At 36.4% G+C, this 20673-nt stretch overlaps 1 protein-coding gene across 2 annotated transcripts in view; it reads left to right on the top strand.

Moving 5' to 3' along the window:
• Positions 1 to 6424, top strand: part of LOC115413860 (LIM domain only protein 7-like) — a 41145-nt gene extending 34721 nt beyond the window's left edge. For both annotated transcript variants that reach the window (XM_030126989.1, XM_030126982.1), the window contains 4 exons: positions 2198 to 2383; positions 2499 to 2607; positions 5020 to 5122; positions 5397 to 6424. In XM_030126989.1, the coding sequence (XP_029982849.1) occupies positions 2198 to 2383; positions 2499 to 2607; positions 5020 to 5122; positions 5397 to 5419 (421 nt within the window). In that variant the 3' untranslated portion in view covers positions 5420 to 6424. The remainder of the gene's footprint in view (positions 1 to 2197; positions 2384 to 2498; positions 2608 to 5019; positions 5123 to 5396) is intronic.
• Positions 6425 to 20673: the final 14249 nt, after the last annotated feature.

Here is a 20673-nt window from a genome sequence, read left to right as displayed (position 1 = left end):
ATTGGTACTTTCTTTGCATGTAATAGCTTTATATATTCACATCATTATGTAAATCAAGTCTGCACTGTGTTTTCCCTTCACAAAGACTAAAAAGTCAAAGGAAAGGTTGATTTAAGACATTCAGTACCATTTTTCAGCTCTTGTTCTTGGTGTACGGTATGTGTATAATTTAACTAGTGTTGGGCTTATACTATACTAGTACCATAAAATGATTAAATAGGATAAGTTTTTAATTGCCATAAAACTGATATACAGTCACAGAAAAAAAAATATTAGACCATCAAAAGTCATCAAAAACAATGGTTATGCAATCAAGTACTAACGCCTGTGTGTATCATGTGACTAAAACAGGCATGGAATTCCTAAAAGTACTGTTTTTGGCAGTACAATACCATAGCTGTTGATGTAAGAACTGAAGTGATTTTGGTTATTATCAAGAAAACCATGGAAAATGGCTAGATATCAGCTCTGAAATTAAACTCTTATAAGCTGTTTTTGTTGTTATCATTATATTTATCCAAACAAATGTACCTTTAGTTGTTCCAGGCATTAAAATGAACAAGAAACTGAAGAAAACAAGGGGTGGTCTAATAATTTTTTCTGAAACTGTATGAGTATTATGATTAGTTTTCCACCAAAATTTTATTTTTGTGACTGCCTTAACTATTGCCAGGTCATATTATTCTTCTATAAATGTTCTGTTTGACTCAGCTGTTTTGTCTTTTGTCTGTACTGGGATGTACAGGGGTTGGACAAAATAATGGAAACACCTTAAAAAATCAACAAAATATAATTTAATATGGTGTAGGTCCGCCTTTTGCGGCAATTACAGCCTCAATTCTCTGAGGTATTGATTCATACAACTTGTGAATTGTTTCCAAAGGAATGTTAAGCCATTCTTCAGTTAGAATACCCTCCAACTCTTTTAGAGACGATGGCGGTGGAAATCGACGTCTTACTTGAATCTCTAAAACTGACCATAAATGCTCAATAATGTTGAGGTCTGGGGACTGTGCCGGCCATACGAGATGCTCAACTTCATTAGAATGTTCCTCATGCCATTCTTTAACAATTCTAGCTGTATGGATTGGGGCATTATCATCTTGAGGTGAAGGTGTTTCCATTATTTTGTCCAACCCCTGTAATTCTTCACTATACACTCATCTGATCCATAGGGTTATGCATATGTTGAGATTGCAGTAATATGCTGCTGAGAGACAATCTACTCATTCTTACACTTTATGGGGTGGCTGTGGCTCAGGTGGTAGAGTGGGTCGTCCAATAACCGAAGGGTTGGCGGTCCGCTCTGTCCTAGTCAGTCCGTTGTGTCTTTGGGCAAGACACTTCACCCTCCCTGCCTCCAGTGTCACCCACACTGGTGTATGAATGTTTGGTGGTGGTCGGAGGGGCTGTAGGCGCAAATTGGCAGCCATGCTTCCGTCAGCCTGTCCCAGGGCAGCTGTTGCTACAAATGTAGTTTACCCCCACCAGAGTGTGAATGTGAGAGCGAATGAGTAATGGGTCAATAATGTAAAGCGCTTTGGGTGTCTAGAAAAGCGCTATATTATTATTACATTTTCATTTACAGAGCCTCCATAGCTCAGTGGTTCCCAACCTTTTTTGGCTCGTGACCCCATTTTAACATCACAAATTTCTGGCAACCCCAGAACTGAGACATATTTTTGCTAAAATTAATTTGTTTTTGGTCATCTAATCGTTTACTATATTATGTTGCAAATGAATGTTAATTTTAGATGACATTTAGTCTATATAATGTATATTATGGACAGAGGCAGAAAAGCCAGGTGTAGATTACAGCACAAAGTGAGAATTTGATTTTCCTTGGTCAGGATATGTACAGTCAGTCCAGCTTGGATTTACAAGGCTGACAATTAATACTGAATAAACAAGAACTCAAACTATGAATCATGAAAGAGCTGCAGCATCTGAAACTGACCACAGTGAACATTTGAAAGATAAACAGTACCACAGTGCTTCAGTTTCAGCTTCACAGTTTGTCATGTCTTTTATGTATAGTGATTGTCTCTCTCAACTCACCACATATTTTCCTAATTTTTATCAATTACTAGAAATCTCAGGCAACCCCATTTAAATTCCAGGTGACCTCATGTGGGGTCCTGACCCCAAGGTTGAAAAACACTGCCATAGCTCTATTGAACTGTAATTTCCTCTGCAGGTATGAGTCTCTAGACAACCTTGATACCTGGCGTCAGTCTCCAGTCTCCACCACTGTATTCAATTACCCTCGTCCACACTCAGCTGCAGGATACTGCGTCCCAAGTAGGAACTCCTCCTCCCGCTACAGCACTTCGGCAGCATTACCCCAGAAAAATGCGCCCTCAGACACCTCTCATCATGGCAGGTAATATATGTGCATACGGTGTAGAGCCTGGCAGCTTGTTCTGTGCTGTTGTTTCTTTTATTATGTCCATATGTTGCTATTTTTGGCCTTATACTGTCAACATGTGCTGCCCCAGGATGATCAGAGGCAGGAGGACTTGCTGTATGTGTGAGCGTGTCCTGAGTAGTGGGGCAGCCATGGTCATAGAGGCCCTTAGTCTGTTCTTCCACCTCGCCTGTTTCCAGGTGAGAGGTCATGACCTGGTTGAGGTTCGATCACAGTAGCTTCAGTCCCTGGGATGTTGACTCTGACCTCTCATTAACTTCTTTTCAACTGGCTCTTGTTTCAAAGTGAGTTCCTGGAGGTTTGCAGGTCACTGTGACTTATTATCATGCCATCCCAGGCAACAGACACAGTGATGCAATGTCAATGTGTTTGTTTTTTTTGTTGTTTTTTTTTGTTCCATCATTTTGCTTCATACATTACACAGCTTAACTAAAAACCACAGCTACAGTACACTGCAGAAGTCTGAGGCCACCCTTAGCTTTGTCATGTTTGCAGGGTTAAAATGAGCATACATATTTATTATTCTCTTTTCTTAAGATGCAACAATAAAACACAGGAAAAAGGTGCATAGTCTTCAAACATATACAAAAAACTGAACTACCTGGATTCTAAAGGTTAAAGTCTCTATTTAATGGGACCCCTGACCCCATGACAAGAAGCAGCGAAAACAGTTAGTGTTCATCTTTAAACCATTTAAGTCATAGAATTACATATCTCTACATTCATTCACATCAGTAAACATAAAACTTCAAGTAATTATTGGGTCGTTACTGAACTGTGGATCAAACTAACTGTATAAATGATAGTTGTTGAATTGTTGGACCCAAGTTTGGCAGATATGGATAGTTTGTAAAACATCCTACAGCCTCATATACCGTGATAGATATGTTCAGTATACTTTTTGCTTTTTTTGTTTGGAAAGCAGGTACAGATCAACAAATGTCTGTCACTGCAGACAAGAAATCTCAACATACACACATACAGTTGCAGAAAAAATTATTAGACCACACTTGTTTTCTTCAGTTTCTTGTTCATTTTAATGCCAGGTACAACTAAAGGTACATTTGTTTGGACAAATATAACTAGAAAAGCACTTGGAGATTGCAAAGAGGCAGATCAGACCCCCACCCCCAACACACACACACACACACACACACACATACACACACACAGATCACCACCAAAATGTAATCATTTGTTCCTTGTGCCAGTATCAACATTTCCTGAAAATTTCATCAAAATCCTTCCATAACTTTGTGAGTTATCTTGCTAGCAGACAAACAAACAGACAAACCCTGATGAAAACATAACCTCCTTGGCAGAGGTAACAACAATAATAGCTCATAAGAGTTTAATTTCGGAGCTGATATCTATCCATTTCCCATGTTTTCTTGATAATAACCAAAATCAATTCAGTTCTTACATCAGTAGCTATGGCATTATACTGACAAAAACGGTGCTTTTAGACATTCCATGTTTTCTTTTCTGTCTGTCTAAGTCACATGATACACACAGGAAGTTAGTACTTGATTGTATAACCATTGTTTTTGCTGACTTTTGATGATCTAATAATTTTTTCTGTGACTAAACATGTGCCTAGACAATAACCAAGATATAAGTCACAAAAATAACAAAAAATAAACAAGAAAAGCACTCGGAGAGCGCAGACCTCCACCAAGACAGATCTGCCCCCCCCCCCCCCCCCCCCCCCCCCATTACCACCAAAATTTAATCATTTCTTTCTTCCTTGTGCCAGTATCAACATTTCCTGAAAATTTCCTGAAAATCCATCCATAACTTTTTGAATTATCTTGCTAGCAAACACGCATGCAAACACACAAAGCAAAGCGATCACAATACCTCCTGGCAGAGGTAATAAATAAATAACAATAGATATACGTATAAACCCATGTACACACGTATACACATATATAAATGCATTAGTACTATTTGCAATTGGCAGACATGAGTCATAACTAAAACAATAAAAGAAAAAAGAAAAATAACATTAAAATAACAAAAAATAAATAAATAAAAAAAGAAGAAAGGAAAAAAAGAGAAAGAAAAGAAGAAAAAAAGAAAAATAACACAGAACGCCTGCATATTTTATAGCCCCTTAACCCGTATGGTCAGTTTACTTCCCTGACATCAGACCTGTGGTGAATATTTATTTTCTTGTCTCTTTCTTTTTTTTTTTTTTTTCCTGGGGTCAGGTTTATTGGATTGGACTGAAAGCTAATGTGATCGTACCTTGAGGATCCCCCCTGGTCGGCTCAAGTCCTGCTTTGCTTTTAGATGCTTATTGTGAAAATCTATCCCTCCAGAGATAGTTGACCTAGGTTCACTAGCACCTAGATGTCAAAGTTGATTCTCCTCTACAACACACACTCCTTATGAGTTCTAGACACACACAGCACTAATACAATGAACTGCATGTGTTTTTATGCAAAAAAATAAACCCAAAGCTTTGCTGTTTAATGCTTGGGTGGCGTACCATCTGGTGAACTGAATAAAACACAAAGGGCCTACGTCAGCTGGATTCTTCCTAAATGGTCCCTGTTTGTTTTCTCACTTCTCCCCCCTCCCATCAGTGCGTGGGCTGTTACAGATATCTCGGAGGAACAGAGACTGGAGTCCAGGTTCGGATCCGAAACAGGAAGCCTTACTGTGAGCGCTGCTATTTCCAACTTAAGTGTGAGTATTGAGACAAAGACCTGCTCCCCTCAGAAATCGCACCTCACTGTTTCTGCACTTAGCATCGCTGTCTGTCGCAAATTGCAGTCATTTGCTCTTCGTTTTCAATTTGTTTGCAAATATAGCAAATCAATTTCATAACAGTATACTAGAACCAAATATACTGACAACATTAAAACATTCTTATTGGGGCTTTAAGCTAAATTATGTCCAGGAAACCAGCTTTTAGCGTTTATTAAATCAAACTAAATAATTCTTAATGTTAACATTTTAGCCACTGGTGCCCCCTCCATGTGACCAACTTGCAGTCCTCCATATTACAGAATAAGCAGCTGAATGGGAATCAGTCTTGGATAAAACTACGATGAAAAATGCAGCAGGCGCATATCCACAAAGCCAAGCATTGACGACTGTCTTCTAAACTGTAAAGTCTATAATGTGTGGAAGATTTTCACTGTCTTTGGATTGATGAGCAAAACACAATAGCTTCTTAATGATTATTATTAGGTCAGTTATGCACATAAGGCACTAGGGTTCTCGGAAGTTTTTTGGCTAAATTATTTTGATTTAGATTAATAATATGATTAATATATGAAATAAAGTAATAATTGATAGCTTTCATTGTTGTTTCTATATGCATTGTCTTTCATTGTTGCTCATTAGTGTATTGGAGGTTATATCAAATTATTGTGAGCACATTTTAGATTGTATTGATGTATTGTTCTGCCTGCTTTCTACCAAGTGCACTCTGGGATAAGTCAGTGGTGTATGCATAACATGTTTTCTCACATATAAATGGACATGTAAGCTCAAACATTTGTACAATAAAGTGCACTAGACATTAACATAAAGCCTCTTTAGTTATTCATTGATGCACCACTTGGTGGCATGGTTGGCCTCACAGAAATCCATCCAGCATCGTGGGTTTCCCCTGAATATTTGACCATAACATTCTTTTGGCTTTGAAGATTACATAATGTTGCTTCTGTTATGAATGCGTTTCAGATGCTGGTTTATAAATAAAGGTATACAGCATCCAGTGTTTGCATATTAGCTGCTTGTACTAGAAGTGTAGCAGACCAGAATGACATGTTATGTGTTTAGGTGTCAAAAGAAATGAGAAAATTATTTGAAATGTGTCAAAGCTTTTGTCCAATCCAATTTGCTACAAAGCATAAATTAAAGAAAACAAAATTGCCTTATTTACTCCTCCAGTTTGTTGTGAAATGCAACTGAATTTCTGTAATTTCCTAAAAGAAATATGTGTATAAATGCAAATAAATAAAGTTAGACTTGATTCCACACTGGTTTGCTTTTCTGTTATAAGAAAATATGTAGAAATGTTGACTGTTCAGTAATTCTTTGAATATATTTCTCATGTTTGTCTGATTTGGAAAGGAATGAGATCAGGCCATCAGACTATTTAGTTCCATTTTTTGCATCAGGACCTCAGCCCCAATAAACAATTTTATCGAAACACCAAATATCTATTCTTATTTATTTTTCACAAGCGTAAGAATTGTTTCTCTTTTTATCTGAGTCTGTTGCAGTGATAAAGTGTTTAAACAAAGTCTTATCAAGAAATACTCCCTCAGTTTGACTAAAAGGCTTGGTACTGTTTTCTACAGTTCAAAAGTCCATTTATGGCAACAGTTACTAATGGGAGTGAAAACGTTTGTATTAATGTGCACAGACTGAATCCACAGTAAGCACTTTCTACCTTGTTTAAGAAAAAAGCTGATTGTTTCCAAAATCTGCCTGTAAAACTTACCTTATTCTACAGAAAAAATACTCCTTTGGATTCTGATGATCTTTTTGTGGAAAAGTGAGTTATGGATTATTTGTTCATAAGAAGTTATCAACTGCAAAGGGAAGAGAAAATGGTGTTTTCTATTTTGGATCAACTGACCCTCAACAGGAAATGAAGTGAAGCAAGTTTGAGGAGACGAAAGGGAAGAGAGATTTTGTTTTCTGAGGAAGTGCCATGATGTAACATGAGCTTCTGTTTTTTTGTTTTTGTCTCGTCATATGTTCACCTCCACCCCCCAAAAAAAACAGTTATTCTGAAAACTTGTCATTTTAAGTTGGAAAAAAATTGCTTCTGAGCTGAACTGTATTTGAATCATGAGGAAGCTTCTGCTGCATAACCTATTGTATGCATTGATTAACTGAAATAAAGCCTCTCAGACAAACCACAAAAGCTTTATTTAAAACCGTATTTCATCTGAATGAGGAAGTTGTGCAGCAATACAAATCAAACACCAGCAGCAGCAGCTTGCATGAGTCCCAGGAACACTTTGAGCTGGCAGTTAACTTGGAGGACTGGGGGGAAAAAAAAAAACATTTGCATTTAAAAGAGGAAGTGGAAAGAAAAGCTTGACAAATATGCCACTGAGGCCATGGTAGCAGCGACTTCAGTAGTAATCAGTGTATAAGCATTGGGAGGACTGATTTCTATGGATGTTAAACTGGTTGTCCGGAGCCAGATGGAAATGCTTTTACGCTTTAATTTGACCGGGTCTGCTGGAAGGGAGAGTTCATTTCCCCAAAGGCACGGTTAGACATTTTTCAGTTTCTGACATGTTCCATCTGTTAAGGATGACTCCAGTCTGACCCATGTAAATATCACATGTACAGTAAATCGGAAACGGTGAAGGGTCAGACACAGACACTGGTTATTTTCAACTATTTTCTGTCTGTTGTTTACATAATGCTGTGGTTAATTTCAAACATTCCTCTTATGGTGCTAGACAAACATTTTGAAGTCATTTCTAAGACAGTTTTGTGCAAAATCTGTGGAGTTGTGTTTGGAATATTTTCAGAGCAGTGAGAAGATCGTTTTGATTCATCAAAATAAGATTCCTCTTGTGGCTTTACAGATTTTTGCAAAACCCAGTGTGAATGATGAAGGGTCATCTAAGTATGTGATTGAAAACATCTGGACTATATTAAAGCTGAACAATGCAGATTTATGTCCCACAGAAGCTGTATCTTTAACTGATGAGTGTGAATGGGAATGCATTACTTTTAGACACAAGATGAGAAAAATCAGCGATGTTTGCAATCACTAGGACATTTTCTAATTTTACATTTCTTATGTGTGCAGAGCATCTATGTGGAAAACTGTGACCTTTGTCCTTGCTGAGGCTTTAAACAATGTAAGAGGCTTCTTTGGGGTCAAGGGAACAGTTTTTTTAATTAACGTTTTACATAATTTTTCATGGGAGGATTTCAAGGAAACCCCACAGCTGTTATTTACATTACTATTTTTTACTTCCATTAGTCTGCTGGCTTCTTAGAACAAATTTCCCTCACAAAAGTCTACCATGTGCACTTTCCACGTTCTTTATTATTGTTTTTTTTGTAGTTTGTCCTCTATTGAATAAATTCTATTTATCTCCGCAAATATTCATCTTAGTAGTTTACATTTGACTGCAAATGAACATGCTGCTGCTGTTTCATAGTAATTTCACAGTTTCTATAGAAAAAAAAGTACATGAATAAACCAAACTGAAATGTGCAAAAATGTGTTTTTGTGCAGTCTTGCAGGAAAGAATGAGGAAAGGGTTTTGAGTTTCAGAAATGTCATGAATTTCATCTCTCTGGCTGCCTGTCATCTTACTATTTCAGCACAACCCCCCATTTGTCTGCCTATCTGAATGACACAGGAAGCAGCAAGGAAGAAGTGGGTGTATCTGTGCTTTGCAGATATCTGGCAAGTGTCCTCTTAGTTGAACATCACAGCTGTGACATTGTCCAGAGCCTAAACAGACCGGCAGAGTGACAGTGTTGTCCAGCCGAGCGGACAGACAGATGGACTGGATAACCTCTGGTCTGCTTTAACAACCTGCATCTTATCGATCATAGTAACCAATTGTGAAGTTTTAGGCCCAGGTTGAGGTAAAAAGGTTAAACGAGTCCATCCATCCATTTTCTTCAGCTTATCCAGGGCCAGGTCATGGAGGCAACAGTCTAAGCAGGGATGCCCAGACCTCCCTCTCCCCAGTCACCTCCTCTAGCTCTTCCCGGGAGATCCCGAGGTATTCCCAGGCCAGCTGAGAGACATAGTCTCTCCAGCATGTCCTAAGTCTTTCCTGAGGCCTCCTCCCGGTGGGACATGCCCAGAACACCTCCCCAGGGAGGTGTCCAGGAGGCGCATGAAACAGATGCCCGAGCCAGCTCAGCTGATCCCTCTGGATGTGGAGGAGCAGTGGCTCTACTCCGAGCTCCTCCCTGGTGACTGAACTTCTCACCCCTATCTTTAAGGGTGCGCCCAGCCACCCTACAGAGGAAAGTCATTTCGACCGCTTGTATCCGGGATCTTGTCCTTTCAGTCATGAGCTTTGGGTCATGGTGAGAGTAGGAACATAGATTGACTGATAAATCAAGAGCTTCACCTTTCGGCTCAGCTCTTTCTACCCCATGACAGACCGATACAATATCTGCAGCACATTGCGTCAGCTTGTTCACGAGTGAGGGAAGGATGGTTAAATGAGTTGGAAACTCAAATAAGTACTGTTATATTTAGATAATTGCACTGATAAGCAATGCTGTAGCCAATGGGCAACCAGTGACAGATGAGGTCTCACTTGATAATCATAATAGTCAGGTCCATAAAACTGCGAACACAAATTTTGTTAGTCTGTATCTGTACACCGCCACAGTGGATGTGAAATGAAACAATGTGATTAGACTTTCAGCTTTAATACAAGGGGTTTCACAAAATATTACATAAACCATTCATGAATTAAAACCAATTTAAACCATTTCCAGAGACTTAAAAGTAATTGGATATCTGACTGACCTTCAGCTTCATGTCCAGATGTGTCCTTTTCTCATGTCACTGAAGGGCCGATGCCTGAAACGTCACTACTGTGGGGAATAAATATCTTCTAGGGAGCTCACAGGTTGTGTGGACCTTATCTTATTCTTTCATCCACTGTTTTTTTGGGGTCCTGCACACCTTTTAGCAACTGGACATGTGTGGCATCACCTCTTTTCATTAAAACCAATAAAAACCATTTCCAGAGACTGAAAAGTAATTGGACACTGACTGTCCTTCAGCTTCATGTCCAGATGTGTCCTTTTCTCTGGTTATTTTATAACAAATGAAGCAGATTTAAAAAGTCTGCACTTGATGCCATGTGTTGACATTTGGTAGTTGTTCACTGGAATTGTCAATATGAGGTCCAAAAAGGTGTCAATGTAAGTATAGGAGAACGTTAACAGCTGAAAAAATAGAACAGGCATGAGAGAGAGTGAAAATTTTAGAAGTCAAATCAACAATTCAGTACATTCTTATAAATAAAGAATCCACTGGTGAGCTCTGCAACACCAAATCACATGCAAGACTATGGAAGACATCTAAAGTGGATCATCACAACTGCAGTAACTGAAGGCAGCTGTAGTAAAGTATCTCCAGGGAGGAAAGTCTAAGTTTAGTGATGTTCATGGGCTCCAGACTTCAGAAATTTCATCCAAATATTAAAAACAGTCCTCATTTTTATAACAATCTTACCTTGACTGATTACTTTTGAGCCACTGAAACTAGCCACTTTTAATTCCTACATGGTTGAAGCAATATTTTTACTGAACCCCTTAAGTTACAAAATAAGAACTGCATGTATTTAAAGCACAATCAAGCTATTTTATTTTCTTCATGGTCTAGTTTCTAAAATTTGCCGCTCCTGAAGTTTTCACTATGTCTCTGATGGATTTATTTTGTTTTTTGGACCTCATATTGATACCATTTACCGAAAGTAAATTCAATATTTGGACTCAACTCCTGGCCTTTTATCTGCTTCATTTGTCATAGAATAACCAGGGAACAGGACATGAAGTTGCTTATCAATCAGTTGTCCAATTACTTTAGAGCCTCTGAACATGGATCTGAATGGTTAATGTGATTAATATGTTTTTCAATACATTTTTATGAAACCCTTTGAATTACAGCTGAAGTCCACACTTCAATCATATTGTGATTGTTTCATTTCACATCCTCCATGGCACTATACAGAGACAAAATTATAAACCTTGTCACTGTCCAAATATTTATGGACCTGACTAAAATATAACAAAACATCTTATTCTATCGAGGCATACAGAAGCAAACTGGGGCATATACTATATTATTCCTCGTTAATATATGAAATGTAGCATGCTATAAGCAAAGGAACAGAAGAAAATAGTATTTACTTTTGAATTAAAATGGCTTCAGTAGCTGTCACACAGATGAATACAGATAAGATGGTTCTCTGATAGACTTCAATGATCAGCTTTCTTGACGTCTTGCCCTTTCAGACAGCCTTAAGATGGAGGAGGGGGAGGGGGGGGTACACTTCTTGTGAAAGGAAGCCCACTGCAGCCACAGCAGGTGGGGGTGGGGTGCTGCCTCTCTTCCTCTCTGTTCCCTGCAGCTGATTGATGCTGGCAGCCTTTTACCTTTTGCTTTACCAGCACAGTGCAAGGCTGGGCTTTGTCCCTGGGAGTTGCACCAATCTCCGGTCTGCTGCTGGGCGCTGAGAGCAGCTCAGCGGAGACTGGCGACATTTACACTCTGCCCCTGTTTAACAAACCTCCACAGAGGAGACACAGAGCAACGACTCCTGATCAGAAGAACTGAGACTGAGTCTTTAAAGGGGGCAGCTTCTAAAGATCACAGACGTTAACGGTTTTCTCCAGGTTTTGACCTCTTGGCTGAAAAGAGCTCCTGGCACACATTGTTTTTTACATATGTAGAGAGAGCACAAAGATGCATGCAACAGTCAAAATAGTTAGATTTCTTTCTATCACTGTAAAAATCAAAATGTTATCAAATGTATTTTTCTTATTTCTGGTCAGAATATCTCATCACACTTAAAATAAGTCATAATCACCTAAAGAGTAACTTTTCAGTCAGATATAAGAACTTATTTTTAGACAATAGATCTTGAAATCTTTCAAGAAATCTTACCAAGATAATTTTCACTTAAATAAAAATACTATATTTACATAAACAGAAGACAAAATGAATGTCTTTAGCCTTATAATTTTCACTTGTTCCATTGGCAGATTTTTTTGCTTAATTCAAGATTTTTTTTTTTGCTTAATTCAAGAAAAAAAAAATCTGGCAATTGAACAGGTGAAAATTATCTTGGTAAGATTTCTTGAAAGAAGATTTTCAAGCTCTATTGTCTAAAAAAAAGTTCTTATAACTTACTGAAAAGTTGCTCTTTAGGTGATTATGTCTTATTTTAAGTATGATGAGATATTTTGACTAGAAATGAGAAAAATACACTTAGTAAGATTTTGATTTTTGCAATGTAGCTCTTGAGGAAGTCCTCCTCTTTAATGATCCAACAATTTAAAAATATTATGAGCAACATTTATTGACTTGCTTTTTGTTTTAATTCAACTGAACGAGATACACTTCATTTAGCAATTTTTTAAAGTGCATCAGTTGCTGCAACCATCAAATATAACCAAAAACTTACAGTAGATGATATGCTTTTAGTTTTTGTTGTTACCAAACATGCAAAAATGTAATGCATCTTGTAAAATGGTAGGTATTAAAATGTTATCTTATATGCTGCTTACGGAGAAAGTGAAAAAACAGGTCTGGACTAATGCAGTGCTGTCAATAGCTACGGTTTTAACCTATTCCCAGGGCACACGTTAAATTATATGACTTTTTTTTTCTTTAATAAATGTGACAATGACATCACAAAAAGGTGCGTTTATGTTATTCTGTTGAGATCCAGGACATCATCTACTCAAATCTGCATCATTGTATCTTTTGCATGTTGCATTTGTGTGTTCACTGATACAAATACTAGAGAAGAAAAACTGGTTGTGTGTAGGTTTACTCTTTATGACTTGTCTTATTAGATTTCTCTGTGCCAAGAAAATAAAATGGACTTATGTACAGCCCTGAGTAAGACTACACTTAGCTTTCATTTCCTTTAATCTAACCCTCCTTTCTTAGCTGCCATTGAGTTTTAAACCACCCATGGACACAAAAAGCACATGCTGTACTCAGCTGCAAGCATGTGGTTCGCAAACAAAACCTCAAAATGTACCACACTGCTTTACTGATCTATCATTGGTGTTATCGGAGAAGACGTAAGGTGGCGATTTGTCATAAAATCAAAAAACTGTCAGACTGTAAAACTGAACGATGTTACCAAATAAATGTCAGCACTGAATTGCAATGTATCAAGATGTCACATTTCAACAGCACAGCCAGGCTTTAAGATGACAGATAGTGGTTTTAAACACTGTGTTAGTAGCTGTGCCAGACTCCTGATTCGGTAATGGTTTAATAAAAGCCAATGTTTATTTTGTTGGGAAACTTTTAGGAGCCTGAAGGGTCACCAATACAACTTACACACACATTCACAGAGGGACAGTAACTTTATTTTGGTCAGCATAATTTTTTAAGAATTATGTTAATGATTCAAGTAATGCATAGGCCTGTAATAATTTATCTGCTTAGTAACACAAACACTTAATGTTTGCTAAGCACCTGAGTACATCATTAGCTCAGTTTACACTCCAGAGTGATATAACCCTCACACTGTGTGTACTTTGCATCAGCAGTTAAAAGATGAAAAGTTTTCAAACAGTATATTTTATTCACACAGCAAAATGTTTGGTCTTATTCCAAGATAACAGCTAACATGAAACAGCTTGGATAAAAGCAGAGCAATATGGGATGTAGACCTAAAATCAAGGATAGTGGCATTTAAAGGCATATGAGGCTCATATTTAGTGTCTTATGGTGCAGGCAATTTAAACTGAGGAATCAATCTTCTACTGATGTTACTGCTGTTTTAGCAGTTTGTAGCAGTGTATATTCTCTGGACTCTTGGTTGTATGAAATAACTAACCCTTTTAAGACTGATATTATAACAGGCTACCTAGATAGAAGTGTCAGAAAATGTTTTTTTTTTGCCAATTCTTTTGCAACTTTTTTCAGGAAGAACTATTAATATCTGGCCATTAATTCTCAATATTATATGTAATAAATGCTTAAAACAGTGTGTGATACTTAACGACAACAACAAAAACAGAGATTATAGACATAAATATTCAACTACTTTACATGTGTTGAAACATTTTTGTTTGTCTATAGCATTAACTGTCCATGTTACATACATGCATAGATACATTTAATCATATTATACATATAATAATCTTTACAACTAAAATACAATTATCGATGAATTATACAAACTGGATTAATACAGAAAAAAACAGTGAGAAAATGGAAAAAAAAAAAAAAAAAGAAAAACTCAACCATAACACGGCAAAACACACAGTTGAACACTAAAACTGCATGATCACTATATTATACAGTTATTTACGAGAATTCACCACAACAACTCAAAACTTGCTAAAATGTTGCTAAAATTAATAAAAATCGTCCATCTCTTTCTCACCGACTGCACTCTGCTGCTCTCTGCTCCGCCCACTTCTACCCCTCCCCCTCAGCCAATGAACTGTAATGTGTTATACAGCAATAGAAAGCTCCCAATATCAGCTATTTTGTCAATAAATCAAATGGTAATTTGAATGATGGTATAAGTAATATTGATGTGCTGAAGAGACAATAGTCTAAAAAGAGTTAATTAGTTTGGATATTATAGAATTTTTGTTTCTGTGACATCCATGTAGAACAGACCTGGGCATTGTACAACCCAAGGCCACATCCATCCCTTGTGCTATCAATGGGAAATCAGAGATCTAAAGTTAATAAGTGCACATATGCATGTAAACCATCTGTGGTGCTTCTGTGTTAAAGGTCACTGCTACTGTTTACAGCTGATGTATGTTTATGCCTGTGTTCATTTGTCCATATAGCTGTAATGTCAGCAAGCTGAGGTTTATGGGGGATTAGTTAACTTTTAGTACCAGAGGATGTCCGTGTCTGTCGAAAAGATTGATTCAGGATGCACAGTTTTCAATTAGACATTGACTTACAAGTATTTATTCACTGCAGTCAAAGGTAAATCCTTATGCTGAGTTCTTGAACATAGACTGCTGTGTTTAATTTAAAATATGAACTGCTATTACAGGACTAAACACTGGTGTAAAAGTTTTAGCAACTCAGAGGAATGATTATTATTTTTATCATTATCATTATCATTATTATTATTATTATTAACAATAATAATAATAATCATCATCATCATCATCATCATCATACATTTTATTTATAGGAGCCTTTCTTGGCACTCAAGGACACCATACAGTAAACAGGAGAGTAAAAACAAGCAATAAAACGAATAAAAAGTAATAGGCAGGTAAATTTTGTTTTGTTCAATTTTGATTTGTCAATTTAGTAAAAAATAAGTTTTACTAATTAAGAACATCTCTGACAAGGTGACCGAATAAATAGACATAATAAAACAACATAATAAAATATATAATAAAATAATTCATAAAGAGCAGGACTGAGTTTATTTCATTGATCTGATCCAGCTAAAACAGTCCCAACTTCTCCTATGGTCCCTTAGGAAAACTAATTGCCTATCCCTGATGTACTGCCTGCTTCAAACATACATCATCCAATACTCCCTGTTGGCTCTGTCCATATAACTCTAAGGTTACCCTTTAATTACTTTGATTTTAAGAACTGAAAAGGTTCAAGTTTCATTTATTTCAATATCAGCTGCACTTACTCGGTATGAAGAATAGGATCAGCTCTTGATAAAAGATCCTGCTTTTGCAGTTCTGAGATGGACAATTACAAGAGGAGGTGGTGTGGGCATTTTTGAAAGTGCTGGTTTTATTTGCACTGTATCTTAATGCAGTTACAGTGGAGTCTTTGGCTCTGAAAGTGTGCATTGCGCAAAAATAATTCTGTTGCTGTGGTTGAAATGTACAGACCTCCTACGGCCTCCTCCTCTGCTACTGACGACAAAGCTCTCAATATAGAATTTCAGACATAGGTGATTTCAGCTTAACAAATGTGTGATGATATTAATCTTTCACAGATAAGTACAGACTATAGAGACAAACTTTTTCTTGTGATTCTTGTAATGGCTTGCTTTGGCAGTATTAACCCATAAAGATTCAAATATCCACTGGCATCCAAAGCCATCTACCTGATCTTAAATACTTGTTGATCCACTAATCCTGCCAATACATGTATTAATTGGTGTAAAATACAGTTTGTCGTCTTTTCATGGTCATCAGATATGACTCATGGAAGTTTTTCCTCGCCACTGTCACCAGTCACAAGTGTTTGCTCCTGGAGGATTCTGTTGGGTTTCTGTAAATTGACTTAGAGTCTGGTTTTGACCAAGTCTATTTGTAAAGTATCATGAGATAACTTTTGTTGTGATTTGGCGCTATATAAATAAAGTTTGATTGATTGATTTGATTGGTTTTCCCCTGTAAGTCGCTTTGGAAAATAGCGTTTGCCACATGCATAAATGTAAATGTAAATGACTCATTTGGACGTACAGAAGCTATATAATGAACGTGAAACCACCATCATCTTCTACAACCACCATTCACCAGTAAAACCCATGGAGTTGGATCAGTGACAGTGGATGGAGATGCTTGTTTTCTGTTAAGTCAGTGATACATTTTGTTGGAAAGGTCACTTTTTTCTTCAGTTTCCTCTATTTCTGATATAATCCTCAACTTTTATCTGATCTTTTATGAACATCTACATGATTAATAAATTAAATATAGAAAAATACATGATTTCCACAGAAAAAATGCAAAGTAAAGAGGGTAATATTACAATAAATGGTGATCAATTACTTAAGAAATGTTAAATATAAAGAAAAAAAAAATATTTGGGAACTTCCATAAAAGTAGCACTGGGTCTTTATGGGTTAAGATGAAAAAACTGTGTGTAGTAAATAAAATTCTTGCATAGGTCTTCTTGAATGGTCTTTCTGCAAGTGAAAGCTTAAATCCCAGGTGTTCACTTAGCTTTTGACCATTTTGTAAACATTTTAATTCACTAATTAATAAGCATGACCTTTTAAAAGTAAAGAGTGCGTCATAGGTCAAGTCTCAGTTGAAATTTTATGACAGAAACAAAGCTCTTGTCTGGTGTTCAACAGACTTTGATCCCTGACCCTGTAAAAACTATGTTAACTCGAATTATTATTTGATATTTATTTCCAAATCCTATTCAAATCCAGCAACATTTAGAAAGACAGTGAATTCTCTTGAACATGCAGTACATGTTTTCTTTTCTCCTCTCACCACAGCTGATGAGTGTACAACATCAGACCAAAATAAGATCTTTACAGCTTTTAATTTACTTTTTGCATCTGATTGTAACCCAGTGTTTTTCAATCTTGGGGTCGGGACCCCATGTGGGGTCGCCTGCAATTCAAATGGGGTCGCCTGAAACTTGTAGTAATTGGTAAAAATAAAATAATTTAAAAAAAACTTACTAATAAAAAATATATAGTGAGTTGACAGAGACAACCACAATCCAGGAAAGACAACCTGTGAGTCTGAAGCTGAAGCACTGTGGTACTGTTTATCTGTCAAATGTTCATTGTGGTCAGTTTCAGATGCTGCAGCTCTTTCATAATTCATAGTTTGACTTATTGTTTGGTCAGTATTAACTGTCAGCCTTGTAAATCCAAGTTGGACTGACTATACATATCCTGACCAAGGAAAATCAAATTCTCACTTTGTGCAGTAATCTACACCTGGCTTTTCTGCCTCTGTCCATAATAATATACATTATATAGACGAAATGTCCTCTAACATTAACCTGTATTTGAAACATAGTACAGCAAATCATTACATGATCAAAAACAAATTAATATTTACCAAAAAAAAAAAAAAAAAAAAGGCTCCATTTTGAGTGTCTGGGGTCACCAGAAATTTGTGATGTTAAAATGGGGTCACGATATAAAAAAAAGTTGGAAACCACTGTTGTAACCTGTTTGATGAAATGCAAGACTTCACACCAAGTTCAAAGGTCACCTCATAGCAGTTATCCACTGGTGATGTGGCCAATGCACTACTACCAGTAGACCTCTATAATTTGCTTGATGACAGTAAACTTAATCCCTGCTTTTTAAGGCTTGCCAGCTCAACTGAGCTGAACCATTAGTTACACTGCTCCATGTTATCTAATTATTGTCATCCTTTACTAATCAATTAACTATCTATAAAGGATCTTGCCCTAACAAAAATAGTAGTATCACCAGTTAATTATGAGCTTAAGTAATATCTTCAGCATATCCTATTGTAAACGAATCTGATTTTAGAGAAAAAGACTGAACCATATTGCTGCAACATCTTTTAAACTCATTTGTTTCATAGATTCCACTATGAATATACATTGTGCAGCTTTTTCTGTTTGTCTTTTAATAGCATCCATTGTAACTGATCTTATATTGCTTTTAAAATCCAGCATAGTATCTGATTATATGCTTATATATTGCCTTCTTTGGAAAATGAACATAATATACATCTTTATGCTGATGATACTGTCTTCTACTGTACAGCACATGCTGTCTTTCACGACTGTGTTACTGATTTACTGCTTGTACTCAATCATACTTCTTAATGCAGATAAATGTAAATGCTTTTCCCTAGAGCCTAAATATACTGATTATGATCATTATCACTATAACTAATACTAGAGCAAATATTGGAAGAGTCATGGAACATGATTACCTTTAAATTTGGACTGATTTTAATGGGGCATGTGTAGTATTTCTACTTTGAAATATCCCAAATTGATCACTAGAGTGTTTAGAAAGAAGAGTTCTGATGTTATGCCAAAGATGAGTACAATACATTGCAAAAACTGACGGACACTACAGTGAATGGTGAGTCAGTGTCGCCTTGAGGCTGCTAGTTTCCTAGTGCGTTGAAATTAGCGGCAGAATGTAATGAGTTAGGGTGAAAGCTGTTTCAACACGTTTCAGACTCAAAGAAAGTGACAAAGTGAAAATTAATAGAAACATTACAGTTGTTTTCCCCAGGGGGCATAGCATCACAATACAAAATACAATTTGATGCTGAAATCACAGCATTTCTTCTCCACTGGTGAGTTTGTTTATGAAGTTTATGATGGCACAAAGTTACAGTGATGTTATTATCTTTGCTAAGTTCACTGTTTGTTGGTTCACAGTTCAGGCTAATCTATGACAGTTCTTCCCTCCTTAGGTTGATCTTTAGCGGAACCACTGACAACAATCCAGACAGAAAATATTTTTTGTATCTTAACTATGTTGAAATGAGGCCTTCACCTCAATATTCACAGAGTCAAAGCTTGAATGAGAGATGTATTTCAGGTGGTTGTGAAATGTTTTCTAGTAGAATTAGTGAGAACAATCACTGTGGTTTTATTCTTTTGTAAGATTCTTATCACTTAATGTAACCTATTCAGTTATGTCCACTTTTTCAAACATGAGGAAATAACACACTTCCTTCTGTCACCTTTAGTGCTTTTTATCGATGAATCCAAAGCGGCATTTCTTGAGGTTGAAGTTGCATAAAAGCTTGCACAAGTAGTTTTCCAAATTATGCCAACAAAATATTCTACCAAAATGAGAATATATTATTTGTGATGATATGACTTGTGGATTGTAAATTTTCTAGTTTCATAAATGATTAGGCACAATATATTATCAGTATTTCACAAAAATTTATATACATTAACCACGTTCAAATTTTTAAAAAAATTTAATTTACTTCAGTAGATTTCATTCATTTTAAATATAACTCTATTAAGTAATCTTAGTATTATTTTGTTCCCGTAGTTTTTTTTTTTAAATTTACTCTTATTGTTCTCAAATTTACATAAATAAAGTATAAATAGCTAATGTATGCAGTGCAAACCTTTACAAGATACACCAACTTTTTTGTTATCAAAGTACCAATAAGCTAAGAGAGTTAACTGAAGCTAAATGAAAAATATTAGGTTGAAAAGGCACATCTGGGTAGAAATCCAGAATTATTAGAAGCAATAATTTTCCATGTTAAAGTCTATACCTGTATCATGAGACTTTTTCAACTGACGCTGTAATTTAAAAATTGTTTAAATATGATTAAATAATTTAATATTTGTTAAAACTATCTTTATTCAGGTTTATTAAGCAAATTTTGCAGTCATTTTAATTCACAGAACTCTAACTTTTACCAGTTAGCTCTTGAAAAACCTTCGAAATCCTGCAGAACATAGAACTGATCTATTTATAAGTCCTTAAAATTTAATTCAGCAACTACTGCAAGCTCTGTATTTGCTGAATAATAAAAAAGAATGCTTCAGCTAACCTGATAAAACTGGAGGATGTTATTTAATTTAGCTATGGGGAATTATATTATATCCTTTATTCTCACACCTCAACCAAACAAATAGAAACACAGGTCGGATTCATTATTTGTGTGCTGTTTTCTCTGTGAACATACAGTAGGATGTTTCTATATCAGAAGAGCTGGAGAGGAAACAACAAACAGAAGACATGCAGGTCACTGTGAGCTACAGGCAAAAACTGTGAGAGAGAGTGTGAAAGATTTAGCACATAGAGGGTGATGTAGAAAAAGCCAGCATGTCTGTGTTATCTCCAAATTGACTA

Source organism: Sphaeramia orbicularis, chromosome 3, assembly GCF_902148855.1.
Source record: "Sphaeramia orbicularis chromosome 3, fSphaOr1.1, whole genome shotgun sequence".
NCBI lineage: Eukaryota > Metazoa > Chordata > Actinopteri > Kurtiformes > Apogonidae > Sphaeramia > Sphaeramia orbicularis.
The sequence above is the reverse complement of the archived record's forward strand: the minus strand, read 5'-3'. Positions and strand labels throughout refer to the sequence as shown.